The 17,005-nt window shown below is 52.8% G+C and overlaps 1 protein-coding gene across 2 annotated transcripts in view; it reads left to right on the forward strand.

The window, feature by feature from the left end:
* GRAMD1B (GRAM domain containing 1B) overlaps positions 1-17,005 on the forward strand; it is a 200,655-nt gene that overhangs the window by 146,937 nt on the left and 36,713 nt on the right. For both annotated transcript variants that reach the window (XM_062197227.1, XM_062197229.1), the window contains 2 exons: positions 9,583-9,793; positions 15,764-15,784. In XM_062197227.1, the coding sequence (XP_062053211.1) occupies positions 9,583-9,793; positions 15,764-15,784 (232 nt within the window). The remainder of the gene's footprint in view (positions 1-9,582; positions 9,794-15,763; positions 15,785-17,005) is intronic.

A 17,005-nucleotide genomic window follows, 5' to 3' on the forward strand; every position in this document is an offset into this window, starting at 1 on the left:
TCCAATCTGTGCCCTATTGAGTCCCTTAAACAGTGTGTGTTGGGGCAAAAGTCATTGAGACTTGTACGAGGAGCCCCTTGGTGAACAATCATGCCCTCTCTCTGCAATGAATCATGAGCAGGTTGGTCTGGAAAGGCCCTTTGCACTCTCTCTGAACCAGTCTTCCTGAGACTGCAGTTTTAGTTTGAAACATAAAACGGGCTGAGAGCAGGAGCTCCAGGAGGTGAGGACAGTGAACAAGGCCTGAGATGTTTTTGAGTGACTTGCTGTTTTGCTCTCTAAGGCAAAGGATTTAAGGGAAATCGGGTGCTCTGCTGGGACTTGTCATTTGGGTCTTTCACTCCCCTCTCCAAGGTTCTGGTTGGGTCTTCTCTTGTAACCTGCCCTGCTGAGGGAAACACAGACGCTGTCAAATGATAAAACAATAGCACAGAAAGTTCTACCAAACTCTGAATTTGGAATGGGTTTAGGTGGACAAATCTTCTAATGGAAGCATTTGAAGGCAGCATGTAAGATTCATGCAAATATTATGCAAATACACTGGTGCCCTTCCTACCTCCTGAGCATGTGCAGTGGGAAAATTGAAAGGGGAGCCGAATGCATGGGTATTTGCAGTGGTCTTCTAAAGAACTGAGGGCGATTGATTGCTGATGAAACTTTGGGATCATCACGTGGGTGGGATATGGGACAGTGGTCTGTCAGGAATTAGGGACCACCAATACCAGAATCAGCTTTAAGCAGATGCTGCTAAGGGCAGAGAGGGAAGATATGGCTGTGGGCACTCATGATGTGGGTGTCCCACTGGGCACTGCAGACCTCAGTCCCATCAGATCCGCCTTGGTTCTTCTACATTGGCAGTTCCAGTGTGACAAGCTCAAATGAGTTCACTGTTCCACTGAGTCTTCCTGCCTGAAAGACATGGACCAGCTGTCGATCCTCGAAGACAGGTCTCTGTCACCTGGGGCAGTTATGCTGCTTCTTCCCGATGCTTGAGAGGTTGTTCCTGGGGAGCAGTGGTTCTCAAAGCGGTCGTCCTCGGAATCTAAAATTCAGGTTCTATCAGGCTCACCCACAGGAAGTTTTCATCTATTGGATGAGGATGGTGTGGGGGTGAAGGTGAGGTTTGGGTTCTGTACTTGAAGGAAGCACCCGTATGTTCCTGGTCCCCATTATGGAAAGAACTGCTTGGGAGTGGTCAAAGCATTTCCGTATGACTCTCTGAGGGTTAGAGGGCAGGATATGTATTTCCCGTTTCCTAGATAGGAACATTAGCTTTCTTAATTATAGCTCAGAAATATTTAATTAGCAATAGATGCTTGAAAGTATTATCAAACATTGTGAATCAGGCACTGTGCTAAATGTTTTACTTGTATCATTTCACTTAGCACAACCTTATGAGATAGGGACAAAAAATAAGGCTCAGGTGCCAGGGTCACACAGCATGCACGTGGCTGATCTGGGACTCAACCTGGGCCTGATGACACCGTAGACTTGCAATCTCTACCAAGCATTATCCAAGCAGGCCCTCGGCAACAGAAGCTGTCTTGGATTTGCCTTTCTGAATTTCTAAGTAAATGTTCTTCCTATTAGATGGGGGTGCTCTAGAATGGATCATGCTGTCTTTAAAAAAAAAAAAAATTCCCAGTATCCCTGGCACTGAGACGATTACAACCGGACATTTGATCATCCAGGTTACTGTAGGACTGGGCTCAGGAGAGACAATGCAGAGAACATGCAGTGTCCAGGTGTGGGAGCGAGAGATTGGAATCTGGGAATGAGCCAGGGCTGTGGGGCCAGTGGGATGCAGGTGCACTATGACAGGAAAGTAGGAAGGAGCTGCAATCAAAGCAGGTGGAGGTACAGAGGCTCAGAGTGACAGGTGCATTATCTGGGGCCAAGATCATCGTCTCTTAAGGCAGAAAAGTTAACTTGAGCAAGGAGCACCGGAACACCAAGTGACTATTCTTCCGCACTGCATGGGTGGCTGGTCAGAGAGTTGGCCTGCTGACAAGGCCGTCGTGTGCCCACAGAACGACACCAGGGGTAAGGATGGGGAAGGAAAGCCAGGCAGAGCTGTTGTAGGAGCTGCTGTGTTGGAGGCTGTGGAGACGGTCACTGCTGGAAGCCAGGAGAGCCTTTGTCCCCTTTCTGTATTTCCCTGTTTCTCAAGAACTTGGGCCAGACCTTTAGGAAGTAGGGCCACAGCCTACGTTGCAGGGGAAAAGTGGTCAGACTTGAGGAAGCGTTCTGTTTTTTGGCCAGGTAACCAGGGGACGGATGAAATAGTCTTTGTTGGGGTTCTTAAAAATAGCAAAGATGGGAAGTGAGTGAAAGACCTGGGGCCCCTACACTGCATGCGGTTGAAAGTGGCTTGTGGGGTCTTCGTGCACCTGTGACAGAGTTGGTGCTCATAAGAATCTCTTGAACATCAGCTTCAGCATATTATGCTTCGATGACACACAGTTTCCTGTAAAACTCTGTGTGCCCCAGGCTGTTTTATGCCTTTACCCCTTTGTTCATGCTGGCTTTTTTTTTTTTTTTTTTTTTTCCTTTCTCTCTTTTTCCTGGAAAATTCTCTTCTCTCTTACCAGGCCCTTCACCTGGCTAGTATTGGCCTGTTTTCTGAATCCAGCTTAAGGGCCATATCCTTGAGAAAAACTTTGTTTTCTCATCAAGTCTCTTCATACTCACTGCCAACTGCTTATGAAACGGAAGGCTAGCTGTATAGCTCTCCCTGACCATAAATACCCCCAAGCAGGAGGATCATCAAAAGAACTCGAATGCCAGATGCTTGGTTAGTCTTTGGGGAGCTCTGGGGAGCCAGAGAGTCACATCCAGTGGGACAGGCGTTTAACCTCCCTGTTTCTCAGGTCCTTGCTTAGTCCCATAATCAATGGTCTTGCTTTCCTTCCTACAGCAAATCTGAGGTGTAGCTGGGCTCCATTATCCCCTGATCTTGAAACACAATAACGGATCAGATTACTGGCACATTATGGAATTTTTTTGGATAAAATGCTGTCAGTTTTTAGAACATTCCTGTTGATGGGAAAGTTGAGAGTAGACTGAAGAAAGGAAGCAGGAAGTTAATTTCTTTCTTCTTCACACTCACCCGGCTATGCATCCACCCACCCATCCATCCAGCGTTTTTCTGTCTGTCTTCCTTGCAAATATTATTGAATGCGTGGTGTTGAAAATAAGCCCTGTAATCAGGCCTGTGCTTTAAATCCTGTCCTGCCAGTCACCCGCTTGACTTAAATCTTTCAGAATTCAAGTTTATCACCTGAAAATAAGACTAGTAATATCCATTAAAACTTGATAGAATGGTTGGGGACGTGAAATGAAATAATGTTTAATAAATGCTTGGCACTGTGCCAGAAGCTCATAAGTACTCAAGAACTGTTAGCTATTTTTTTTTTTTAAAGATTCATTTATTTTATTTGAAAGGCAGAGTTAGAGAGAGGCAGAGAGAGGGAGAGAGAGAGACAGAGAGAGAGGTCTTCTATCCACTGGTTCACTCCCCAGGTGGCTGCAACGGCCAGAGCTGCATCGATCTGAAGCCAGGAGCTTCTTCTGGGTCTCCTATGCAGGTGGCCCAAGGAATTGGGCCATCTTCTACTGCCTTCCCTGGCGATAGCAGAGAGCTGCATTGGAAGTAAAGCAGTTGAGACTTGAACCAGCACCCATATAGGATGCAGCACCACTGCCCCACAGTGCTAGCCTCGCTATTTTTATTACTACTAACAGGTTGCAGGACCAGCTTTGAGATCTGTCCTCTTACTGGGGATTGTTAACCCTGCCGTGAGACCCTTCACCAGGGTGGGATTGCACTCAGCAGGCATTCACCGAGCTCTTGCTGTCTACACAGCATCACGCTGGCAGTGTGGGAGGCTCACAGGTGTGTGACTCCAGGACCCAGAGTAGGTCCCAACTTTAACACCAGCAAAAACATGTGAAGTGCTTTAGTCTGTTCAGTGGAAGAGAGTTAGAAAAGCTTTTTGGAGAAGGTGGGATTTGAGATGAGTCTCCAAAAATGAACAGAATTCCATTAGGTAGTAAGAGAAAGGGCACTTCCTTCACAAGTGATGAATTATATGGAGTCAGGATATGAATCAAGAAGGCCAGGGAGAGAGATGTAGGAAGAATATGGGAACTCTGTGCAAAGCATGAGGAATATAAAGTATTGAAATACAGATAAATGTCATTTACTTTGAGTATTTTAAATAGCATTCTATGGATTTTGGGCCTTAACATGGGGTAACTAGTAGGGAGCAGAGAGATATCAAGCTTTAGAAAAATTTATTGGGGCAGGTACTATGGTGTAGTGGGCTAAGCGTCCGCCTGCAGTGCCGGCATCCCATGTGGGCTCCGGTTCTAGTCCCGACTGCTCCTCTTCCAGTCCAACTCTCTGCTATGGCCTGGGAAAGTAGTACAAGATGGCTCAAGTCCTTGGGCCCCTGCAATCATGTGGGAGACCTGGAATAAGCTCCTGGCTCCTGGCTTTGGATTGGCTCAGCTTGAGCTGCTGGGCTATTTGGGGAGTGAACCAGCAGATGGAAGACCTCTCTGCCTCTTCTCTCTCTGTCTGAAACTCTGCCTCTCAAATAAATAAAATCTTTTTTAGAAAAATTTCATGACAAGAATGTGAATGGGTAGGAGATGAAGGAGACCACTCAGAAGGCTGTCTTGCTTAATTTTCTTCTGCTAAAACAGAATACCACAGGGAATAATTCATGAACAGTAGAAGTTACTAGACTCTGAATGATGACAGCCTCTTCAAGGGTCATCCCATAGCAGAAGGTGGAAGGGCCAGTGAGCAGGCAAGGCAGGAAAGGGCTGCACGTGTAACAAACCCACTCTGGGGGTGACCGTCTCCTACTCCACCCCTGTGAAAACCATGCTCAACCATTCATGGGGGTTGAATCACCTTGTAAAGGTCACACCTTTTAACGCTGTACCTTGGCCACTAAATCTCAGCATGAGTTTTGCAGGGAACTTCGAACCATAGCAAAACCCATTGGAAAAATCCAGCCAGGAAACCTGAGAAGCTGAACGAGGGCCCCGAGGAGGCCAGGAATGATGGAGTAGTACTCTATGGAAGTGGAATTGATGGTACTGAGTGACTCATTTCCGTGTGGAGTGAGCCGGAAGAGATGTGTTTGCAGCCTGAGAGACCAGGAAATGATGGTGCTGTTGGTAATGGGCAGCAGTGGGCGGAGGTTGGGAGGAGAGATGGCCAGCGCTGATTTGAATCTGAGGCATTCATGAGGCACCATCAGAAGGACCCATCAGCCTGCCGCAGACGGGTGGGCCAAGGAGCAAAAGCAGATATAGAGCCTCTGCCCAGAGGATTGAAGTTCAAACCAGCAGGAGATGGGCAGGGAGGTGAAGGACTGGATTTTAGACTGTATAGTAAGGGAGGAACCAGTGATGGAGACAGGAAGAGGAATAGAAGAAAGAGACTTGGGTATCATCAGAGAGGAGAGGGGGGATTTTCAGGAATAATGTAGGTGGCCAATACCTGAAGAGCACAAGGAGACAGCATGTGTTGTTTGTGTTGAATGCTGGATTTTAGGGACATAGGTCCTTGAGCAGCACAAGTAGGGTCTGTTGGTCGGGCGATGAGGAAGTCCTGTGGATATGCTGACCATAGAGAGTCAGCTTCCCGTGGTTTTGGGTAGTTGGAGTCAGTTTCCTCGAGGTTGGGATGTGTTGTCCACTGTATTGACTTTTGCTTGAATCCCTTTCACAGCCAGCCCTCAGCGTGGATGCAGGGTTTGCAGAAGGATCAAGGATCTCCCTCCCATTCCAGGATCTGTAATCCCCACCTGTGAGGGTGGCCCTTTGCTAAGGAACAGACTGGGTGGGCTGTGGGTTCACCATGTGTGTCTGAGGTGGGTCGTGTGGTTAGGTCATCTCTCGCAGTTATTTTTTTGAGCATATTAGTTGGGACTGGGGCAGAGTTCCCGGCTGTTTGTCCCAGAAGACAGTTTAAGCTTTGGAATATTTAGCTATGAGCTGTAACTGTCAGTGAGGAAAGGGGCTCCCCCCAGAAAGGCAGGCACAAAGCCTGTTCCCCAGGGGCCTCTGGAGGCTTCCCCAAAGGGTGGACGCTGGGGTGCTGCTGTGTCACTAGCCCCAGTGTTGACAGAAACAATAGGGTTCTTGGAGTCCCTGGCAAAGAATTGAAAGAGACTTGTGCAAACAGTAAGAACAGGCAGCAAAATGGGGCTGCTGTCGTCATGGCAAAATGGCACGGTGGGTGAAGCTGATACTTGCAATGCCACATCCCACGTGGGTGCTGGTTCGTGTCCCAGCTGCTCTCCTTCCAATCCAGCACCCCGCTAATGTGCCTGAGAAAGCAGCGGAAGATGGCCCAAGTGTTTGGACCCCTGCCACCCATGTGAGAGACTCATAGGAAGCTCCTAATTTCTTGGCTTTGCCCTGGCCCAGGCTGTGGCCAGTGCAGCCATCTGGGGAGTGAACCAGCAGATGGAAGATCTCACTCTCTCTTTCTGTCTCTCCCTCTCTCTTTGTAACTCTGCCTTTCCAATAAGTAAATAAAATGCACTTCTGAGAATGTAGAAGTGGACAGAGTATGACAGTGACAACTCAGGGAGCTGCGGTTTTATCCAGGTGAGGGGCAGAGGGAGGCTGCCCCAGAAACTCCTGCAGGAGCTGGTTTTTTCCTGATGAAGCACTGCACAGGAACCGAGTTACTGGCTCAGAATCTCATTTGGGTAACTTACTGTTCCATCTTTCCTGTTTTGCCTTTTGTGAGGGGTTGACTCTTTGTTTAAACAGGTGTTTCCCCAAGATCTAACCTAAGTTAGTAATTTCTTAAGAAATTTTGTTTCAGATAAGCAATCTTGGTGGCAGTCCTTGAGATGTCTGTACAAACAGGGACTTCCCTAGATTGGCCTATGTAAACAGCCTCTGTAAATTCTTGCACAGGTAGGAAAACAGGTACTTGTTAACTACTTTTCTAACTCTTGGAGGCACAAGTTTGGGCCATTAAGTAAGCAGCTTCTCAAACAGCCGGAAAAAGGAGGCAGATTTTTTTTTTAACTTTTATAACTCAGGAATCTTTTTTTTTTTTTTTCTCTTTTTGCTTCTCCGATTAACCCTTGCCTGTCTCCTGCCTCACCAAGGAGTGGCTTCCTTTCTCCAGGGCTTGTGGCTGTGATGGGATAATGTGGTGGAGTTGGAGAGAGAACTAACTGGAAGAGCACTTTTTGGCAGTGACATCTTGGGCTTCCTGGGATCAGTTATTGTGAGATTTATAACTGAGATATTTTTTTCCAGGGGGAGCTTTTTTTTTTTTTTTAAATGATTTGTTTGTTTGAAAGGCAGAGTTACAAAGAGGGAGAGACAGACAGGGAGAGAATCTTCCAGCCACTGGTTCTCTCCTAATAATGGTGAAAGCTGGGCCAGGTGGAAGCCAGGAGACTAGAGAACTCCATCTGGGTCTCCCCTACACTCAGGGGCCCAAGGACTTGGGCCGTCTCCGCTGCTTTCCCAGGCAAGTCAGCAGGGAGCCAGCAGGGAGCTGGGTCGGAAGTGGAGCTGTGTCACAGGCCATGGCTTAACCTGCTGCAGTTTTAGGCGGAAGCGAACCCTTGGGCCTTGCTTTTCTCTATACAATCCGTCTTCCTTTTCTCTGGTCTTCCTTTTGTTTTCCTTCATCAGTTTCCTCCCAAGTGCTTCAGCTGTGCCCGCCAGCCTGTCCTGCTCACACTCGTGGTTTGGGCTCTTGGGTGCTGTATCCTTTCTTTCTGCTGAGGGTGAGCCTGTAGAAGGTTTTGCTGAAGGGGGCATGGTTTACATTGCAAATGGGTCTCTGGGGATAGCTGGGATCACTGCCTGACCTTCATGCAAATGACGGCATCCTCACCCTGCACTCCCCTCCCTGAAGGGAGGTGGGATGACCCTTTGGGGAGGCCGCCCAGTTCCTGAGGCCTGCGGGATACTCACTCTGCGTACTCCACCCCCCTCCCCCCCTGAATCTGCCAGGTCTCTCCTGTCCACTTCCCTTGCCTCTTTCTGCTTAACCTACCCTGCTCCCCATCTCTTTCTTTCCTCCACCCTCTGGAAGCAAAGTGAACTCCCACCACGATTTAACTGGTCTCTTCTTTCCCTCATCTCTGACTCTATTGAAAACACAAGCTCAATACCAAGTAGTAAACGTTTTTGCAGCTCATAAGCCTGGGTGTGAGTAGATTAGGCCCTGCATACAGGGGCACTTCAGAAAGTTTTGGAAAAATTTAATTAGAAGATAAATATGTTTTAGATTTTTAAATGTTTATTTTCATCTACTTGAAAAGCAGAACAAGAGAGAGAAAGGTGAGGGGAGAGAGCGAGAGCGAGCACCAGCGAGCTTCTATCTGCTTTGTTGCCCAAATGCCCACAATAGCCAATAGGCAGGGTCAGGCTGTTGGAACGCCACCCAGGTCTTCTATGTGGGTGGCAGGGCCCAAGTGTGCGCTCTGTCACCTGCTGCCTCTCAGAATCCATTAGTAGGAAGCTGGTTGCCAGCAGAGGAGCCGGGAATCAAACCAGCACTCCAGTATGGGAGTATGCAGTATGCAGGCATCTCCGGCCATGGCCTGACCTGCTGCTCCACAACACCCACCCCAAAAGATAAGTTTATTTTGGTGTCAAATAAAGAAATAAAATCATGCATATAAGAAATTGTCAAAAATTCTTGGAAATATATAATTATGAAGAAAGTATGCATGGATTTCAAGTTTTGGGGGGGCACCAAAATAAACTTTTCCCAGGAACTTTCTAAAGCACCCTCATAAGGCTTTTGTGGGAAATGAATTATGGGGTAGGGAGATAGGGAGTGTGAGGATTTCTGCCCTGTTCATCTTTCCCCCTGGCAGAGAAAGCGGGACCCAGGGTGGCTTACCAGGCAATAATAGGGGGTGGGTGAGTTACAGCCAGAGACCCAATGTGGGTAACTGACACCTAACTGCTTCTGTCGGCCACATGCAGCACTATGGCTATGTTTTGCTTTCTTTCTTTCTTTTTTTTTAAAATACATTATGCCATCAATATGTAGGTGGAATGTGTTTTAAGAACCCAATGGAATAATATGTATGTGGATGCATTCAAAAGTAGGATTATTACTGTTATTTTTATGAGCAAAAATACCCAGACTAAATGGCAAAGGCTTTGGTTTTGCAGCTTGTATAAAATGAGCCAATAGCGTTAGGGGTTCTCCAGTGAGGCTCTTGGGTCACAAACTGTTTGCCATAGACAGTTTTTTGCATATAATAGATGCTCAAACAGTCGGATGGTTGGACAAATGGATGGAAATTTAAATGTGTAGCTGCCCTACGTGCCCAGTCCCTATTCCTGTTTCTTCTCACACTGGCACCGCTACTGCCCTCTCCTGGCCAGCTGCAGTATGACGGTGCAGTATGTCCATAGCTGGGCCCCTTGCTCCCTGTGTGTCCCCGGCCCCTCACCCTAGCTCCCCGAGCTGGCTCCTGTGCACCGGTCTTTGGCCTCCTATCGCTGACTGCCTGCCTTTCCTCCTCCCCTTCCCACCCCACTCCCTCTCTCCATCTGCCCCTGCAGCACTGCCAGTAACTCGAACCGCAGCACGCCGGCCTGCTCCCCCATCCTCCGGAAGCGGTCTCGCTCGCCAACCCCACAGAACCAGGACGGAGACACCATGGTGGAGAAAGGCTCGGATCACTCCTCGGACAAGTCCCCGTCCACCCCGGAGCAGGGCGTGCAGCGTAGCTGCTCCTCACAGTCGGGCCGCAGCGGTGGCAAGAATTCCAAGGTGAGCCGGGCCCCCGACCCTCCAAGACCCTGTCTCTCCTCCTTAGCTGAGTGCAGGGAGTGGGGGCGGATGGAGGGGGCCAGAGCAGCTCACAAGACCGAATGGCCCCTGTGTGCCCGAGATGGTCTTTATCCCATGAGGCCAGGGTGGGACGAGCCATAGGGACCCCAGCGATTCTGTGGCTGCCACTGTAGGACCATGAGAGCCTCGGGTTCCGTCAGATTTGGGGGAGGGGAGCTGTGAGGCTCAGGAGGGGGTCCTATGTTTTATTTTTGCTGCTGTGTTCAGATTTGGTCCCTAGAACTCAGGTAGATGGGAAGGTAGCTTGGGACAACAACTATAGTACCAGGAAGCGAGGCCTCAGGGAACCTTCTGGAATGCTATTTCTAACCTCCTCTTTGGCTGTCCTGCTGTCTTCCCTTTGCACTAACCCACTTGGCTCCCCCCTGGCAGTGGGGACAGTGACAGGGCCGTTCCTCCCCTCCCGAGTGTGTTGGCACTGCCACCTGCCATGGTGCTTGACCCAAGGACAGACACTTAAGAACCCCTGGGCTGGTGATGCCACCCCTCCCCCCGCCCCGAGATTTGCCTCTACCCCCTCAGTGCTTTGGGAAGCAAGGGATGTCTCTGCCCAGACTGTACTCAGGGGTTCCCCTGGGAGGCACGGGAGCTGGTTTCCCACCTGAACTTGTCTGTTGACTTCTTGTTCTTCCTCTTCTTCCCCACTGTTTCCCAAACACCTTCTCTGCATGCATGGTCTTAGTCTCACAAGCGCCTCTCAAAAGTAAGCCATCTTTTGTCTCTGTCTTAATCTCCCCTCTCATGTGGAATTGTCTGCAGTGCTCAGCATCCCGCCCTCTGCCCCTGCCCGTTCTGCCCATTTGTCCTGCTTGGTCCCTCTCCCAGAAGGGCCCGGCCCCAACGTCCCCCTGGCAGGCTGGCTTGGAAGTCACTCAGGGCCCACGGCCACTGCACCCCAGGCCGCAGAACAGACCCCGTCCTCGTGCCCCGCTGCCGTGTCTCTGGCTGCTCCCCACACACCGCCTCTGTAGGGACCGATTTCCTCCTATACACAGTGCCGTCTGGAAGCCGACTTGGTTTCATTGCTTCGGGGGACTGAAGACCTCACACCCCCTGTGCTGGGTGACTCCGTGTTCCCTGGCGGATGGATGCACTGATGGAGGGTCAGGAAATCAAGTGGAGGAGTTCCCTGGTGCAGGGGCAGTGACCTCAGCAGCCCCTTTCCTCTGACCCACCTCCTCCCCAGCGGCTGTGCAGACCAGGTCCCCCCTCAGTGCTGCCACCCCTGCCCCCAGCCTGGAGGCTCCTGCTGTTCTCAGGATTCTGGATCCTGAATGGAGAGGACTTATTTTCCGGGAGGCTTGATGCCAGCCCCTAGAGGTTGGTGAATGTTGATGGCATCGCCCACCCCAGGCCCTGGGGGGGATGAGACCAGGTCAGGGAGCGGTGCCAGAGTCTGCCCAGGACCCCCAGATCTCCAAGACCTGATGGGAGCTTAGAGCAGTAGATGGTGCACAAGAGATATTTAGAGCTGGGGGCTCAGAAAGTCAGACCCAAAGGGAAGGAGAGAAAAAAAAGCTGAGGATGACTTAATAACAGTCCCAAGGCTCTGTCAGTGCCTTGGGGAGGAGGAGGGTGATCAGCTGTTTTCTTTCCTGAGGGAGGAACAAGAAGCTACACGGCCAATCCCGCAGGCTGTGACCTTCAGAATAAATGAACATCATGGTGCTGAGGATTTTAAATATAGCCGGGAAGCCCGTGCTGGACAGGGAAGGAGGAAACAGCCTGGGGCGTGGAAGGCAGCAGGAGGTCTCTGAGGTTCAGGTGGCCTGACAGGTGCAGGCATGTCTGATGTGCCCAGAGCCTGGCCCTCCCGAGCCCTCACACCTGTGGGCCAGTTGGTATGGGCGCTGGGAGAGGACCCCAGGCTGTGGCTTCTCGCTGTTTCTGCCCAGAGCCCTTTTCCATCGGAAGGTGAAGTTCTAAGCTTCCTTCCCCTCGTGGTACTCAGTGAGGAGAGCACTAGTTATCAGTCAGCACTTACGGAGTGCATGCGCGGTGAGGTAGGGGATCGGTAGGTGTGGTGCCCGGAGTGAGGACTGCTTGTAGAACCCTGCGTGGTGAGCCTGTTTTGGGAAGCCAGGCCACTATCCGTGGCGCAGTCTGGGAAGGTAAATGACGTCCTGTCCCATAGATTATCTGCAGACCAAGCAGGACAAGTCACATGAGTGGTTCAGGATATTGTGTGACTCCAGAAGCTGGAGCCATCGTTTGTCCTTGGGGGTAGCCCAGGACGCATGTCAAGGAGCAGGTGGCATTCTGAGTGGGGCGCTAGAGAGGCCTGACAAGGGGGTGGGGAGCTGAGTGTGACCTGAGAACCCACCGCAGCCCCCTCCATGGGGAGTCGGGTGGGGAGGTGACCGAGTGGGTCTGGGTTTTCTTTCCCTCCGATTCGGGATTCGGGAGGTGCCTGTCCCCACTGGGCACACTCTCTGGGTTCCCTGGCTTCAGGTGCCTCACCCCATTCTCCCACCAGTCATTCCCATCCTTGATAGGCAGCAAAAATAAGACATGCAGGGCGGGGTCACGCGTGTGCAGGACAGAGCGCCCCCAGAAGGGGAAGCAGAGAACCTACACAGGGCCTGGAGCAGACTGCGAGGGGATGCCACAGACAGAAGGGGCAGCAAGGTGGGATCCATTCCTCCTGCAGTGTCTTCTCAGGTGGCCAGATGTATCCCTGGCAAGGGAGCTGAGAGCCAGAGCTGTTGGCTCGATAAGCATAGCCAGGCCACCCCACTCTCTGCCTCCTGTCCACCTCCTAGGAGAGGCAACCTCTGGGGTTTCCCAGGGAGAGCTGAACGGTGCCTCTCCCACCTCGGTGGAGTCAGACCTAATGCATGCACCACGCCTTGTCCTTGCTCAGGGCCTCCTTGTCCTCTTTTGCTGCCTCCTCTGGATCTGTGAGCTGCTGAAGATGACTCTTGCCAAGTGCAGCCCTGCCCAGAGCAGAGAGCTAGAAGGGGACAAGGTTGACTTCCACTCCCTGGGCACCTTGGTTTGTGCCACCATGCAGCGTCTGCTCTGTAGTGATGGTCTGCGAAGGCCACTAGAGGGAGCCTGGGGTCACGTTCCTGCCTTCACCAGCTCCTGTCAAGGATTTGCCCTACCAAGGGTGCCTGGTGGAAGCTGCGGATGCTCCTGCGCTTCAGCCCTGCCTCCCTCCTATGTGTGCACCTTTGACTTTTTCCCTTCTTGCCGATTCTAATTCATGGTTTTCTTTCCAGTATGACAGACTTAAGCTGATCAAAGTAAGACATTGAGTTTTGTCCCCCTGTTGAGCGTAGAGCTGCTGTAGCCTGCCTCTCCCCGCCCGCAGCCCTGTCTCCCAGTCTCCCTGAGCTTTTGCTCGGGGAGGTGTTTTGGGCCTGGGGGCTTGAGTCTGTTTCCAGGGGCCTGTGTCCCTTCAGGTGCTTGCTCTTCTAGGAGAGGCAGTAGAAGCTAGGAATGAACTCTGCTCGGTCCTCTGTCCCGCACCTCCGTCTCTGTCTGACTCCCTCTTCTTCTCTAGCTGGACCTGTCTGAAGCCATCAGAGGGCCCCTCTGCTCAGCCCCCTAGTTCTCTGCTTGCTTCCCTGGCTCCATTCTCCGGCAAGGGGCGTTCCGTGAACTTGTAAGGGTAGACAGCGTCACTCCTGCCAGGGTGCCGCTCGATCTTTCTGGTTCACCGTGAGACCGGATCCCCTAGCCAGGCTGCTTCTTCAGGATCCAGGCTCAGGAATGCAGAGTCACCAGGACCGAAGTCACCTCTAAGAGGCTGGCCAGAGTCTGTGGGGCTGCGAGGGAACTGGCTGGACGAGTGGGAGCCCCAGGAGCAGCCTCCCGGGTGGGCAGAGAAGAAACTGCTAGAGCTAGCTGGGTAGGGGCAAAGCTTCTAAAGCCCTTACTTTTGCTGGTTTACTTCCCGCCTCTTCCCAGTACTTGAGAATACATGTTCTTATCCACCCCTCTGCAGAAGGGCACATCGGAGGCGGGGGGGAAGCTGTCACAGAGCTGGGGAGAGAAAGGACACGGCTTCTCTGGTGGAAGCCCAGGGTTCTGGGAAGAGTCGGAGGGCATCAGCATGTATGTGTCAGACGTGGAAAGGGAAACCTGGCCCCTGTGTCTACCTGGGGCAGGAGGCAGGCAGCACCATGTGGCAGGAAGCCCACAGCCCGCCAGCCCAAATTCTCTTAGGGTCTTCCATGAAGGCCTGGAGAGTGAGACGAGGAGCTGGTGTGATTGGGCTGGGGTGCTGGAGTCTGAGGACCCTGCTTGGGTTGGATGAAGCCCAAGGAGACTGTGCGGCCGATGAGGCTTGCAGCTCCCAGAGTGCACCTGCCTCTCACTGGGAAGCGCTCATCATCACAGCCTCACGTGACCTCATGTCATGAGTGACAGGACCCAAAATGCAGACCACGTCAGAGGCAGCCCGCTGGCCCCATGCAGCCCCTTCCAGAGGGGGGTGGCCTTAGCCGCAGTGCTCAGACGTCCAGGATTCTCACGCAACCACGCCTCTCTCTGTGTTGGTTTTGAGTACTTGGGTTTGGCCTCTTTACCTGCTAAGACCTCTGAGTTGGAAGAGGGGTTGAGGCTGTGGTGGGAGCTGAGACTTCCGACGAGGCCTCAGCTAGAGCCCTTGCTGGAAAATGACCCTGTAGAGTTCACTCCCCAGGGTCCTGACACACTTGCCCTGCCCTCTGGCCACCCTGCTCCTCCCAGCCTGAGGGTGAAATCCCTCAGAGGCAGCACCCGTGTAAGTCTGGCTCCCCTCCGTCTTCAGAGCGAGGGTGGCATGGAGGGCCTGGGGAGTGAGCTAGACGCCCTGATCTCTGGTCATCAGTGTGGTCACAGTCACCCACCCTCCAGCAGGTGCACACCTCCTCCCCACGAGACACAGCTCCCACAGACATGCTCTTCTGCCCTCAGCATCAGGGCCCCTTCCCGTCAGCTGGAGGGAGGCTATGAAGGGTCCTGTTGGGGGCGGGACCTGCACCCCTGTGTATACAGTTAAGGCGCTGACCTGTAGGTGGCGCTCTCCTCTATGCAATGACTGTCCGACTTCACCACCCCCTTAGCAAACGTCTTCACGCCGAAAACACCCCAGCCCCAGCCTCATTCCAAGTGCCATCCACCTGGGATGGCTAGGAGGATTGCAGCCGACAAGGCACAGCCATAGCCACCGCTTCTCTTTCTGTAGCAAACATTCAGATCCCATTTTTCTGGCAAGTGGAGAGCACCTGAATTCTCAGGCTGCGAGGGGGTCTGGCTTTGCTGCTGCCGATTGAAGACACCATGGGTTGGAGGGGGGCTTTAGAAATCAGGTGCTTCACCCTGCCTCCCACCGCAGACCCCCCAGCCTCACCCCCACCGTGACCGCTCAGACAGTCAGCCAGTTGTTGGGAGGGAGGCAGGAACCGACTCATCCATTAGCTGACAGTGGCGGTCACAGTTTTCAGGCACTACCTGCTTTGTCCAGAGGGGCTGACTTGGAGAAGAAGCATCAGGACTGGCCTCCACTCGTCCTTGGCTTCTGGTCAGGGCCCACTGCGGGACTGGGTCTTGGATGTCCACGGTGCATCCCTCACTCCATCAGAAGACCTTTGTGATGGGGCTCCGACTCCCTCCCCGTTGAGCTCTGGCTGGTGCTGCCGCTGCCTGCCTCCCTGACCGCCCTGACCACAGAGGGCTTCCAGCATGGACTGCTCCCTGGGCCTCCTTTCTGGGCTGTCTTGAGAAAGGAGGCCCCCGCCGTGAGCAGCGACATGGGAAGCGTGCAGCTGCCCTGGGGCTCCTCCCCGCCGCCCACCCTCTGCTGTCTGTGTCCCCTTCCTCTGGAGCCAGGCATCCTTGGCCATTCCCGACTTCTCTTCCCTGACTAATTTTGCCTTCTGTTTTGTTTTGTCCTTTCAGAAAAGCCAGAGTTGGTATAATGTAAGTACTGCTATTTCTCTTCTTTGGGGTGCGTGAGAAATGGGTGGGAGAATGGGGATGGGGAGGGCTGGAGGGGGTGGTGTGGAAGGCAGTTTGGTTCCCCAGGGATTTTCCCTCCTTACCAACTGCTCCTTTCCAAACCAGTGGCAGTGCTTGTCCTCTGTAGCTGCGTGGGAGGGTTTGATTTTGGGAGATCAGGAGGGATGGCCCACTGCACCCTTCACGGAGATGGCTGGACAAGGCTCTACCCTTCGTACAGGAGGCTAGCTGGGGAAGGAGAGGGGCAGAGTATGAAGTCCAAGACCAGACAGAATCCTGGGGCTGGGGCAGCCTGGGGGTTCAGCTGACCAAGGCCGTGGCGGGAAGCAGTCAGTAGACTTGGCCTCATTAGAGCAGCTGGCCCATGTGGAAGAATTTTCTGTCCTAAGGCACCCACCGTCCCAGGAGCTTCATGGCATGTTCCTTCTAGAAAACACCCACTGTCCTAGGTAGTGCCAGGCCAGTGCACAGGACATGCAGGGGGCACCTGGTCTGGCAGCTCCATACCCAGAACCTGTCTGGTGGAGTCTGCAGCCTCTGCAGAGACCTTGTCACTGTCTCAAGCCACGTAGACTGGACTGTGGTGGGACTTTGAAGATTTCCCCTGGACAAGAGCTGGCTGAAGTCTCTCTGACCCCCTCCTGCCATGTGTCCTGTGCACGGTGGAGGCCTGCCTGGTTCACACCCTGGGGTTGATTGACAGCCTTGTTTCCTTCGTGTGTTCCCTGAATGCCGGGCAGCCCGTGCGCAGGGTCAGCAGCAGAGGCCAGTCTGTTGCAGCACCAGGCCGTGGGCTGCTGGGGAGAGGGGCCCCTGCCTTTTTCCTGAGGCTGAGACATACCTGGCTCAGAGCTTTTCCACTGCTGGGTACCCATGGAGGAAACGAGACGGTGCCAGTGCACCTCCGCGTGGAGGCCGGCCTGACCGGGGCTGTGTTCCTGGGCACCGCTGCCCTGGCGGGAGCAGGAAGCTGCCACCCGGCTGTTTGCTCAAGAGGCACCTGAGTCGTAAGCAGTAGGGCACCGTCGCCAGCCCAGCGCCTGCACCCTGGGGTGGCTGGGCTCCCTCCTCAGGCTGCTGCACAGGTACTGTGCTCTTGTACTCATCAGGAAACTAATGTTGAACACCCCCTGCACCCCTAGAGTCCCCCTGGGGGTGCACTTGGGTTTTCCCAGGAGGCCC

Source organism: Lepus europaeus, chromosome 7 (genome assembly GCF_033115175.1).
Source record: "Lepus europaeus isolate LE1 chromosome 7, mLepTim1.pri, whole genome shotgun sequence".
NCBI classification, from domain to species: Eukaryota; Metazoa; Chordata; class Mammalia; order Lagomorpha; family Leporidae; genus Lepus; species Lepus europaeus.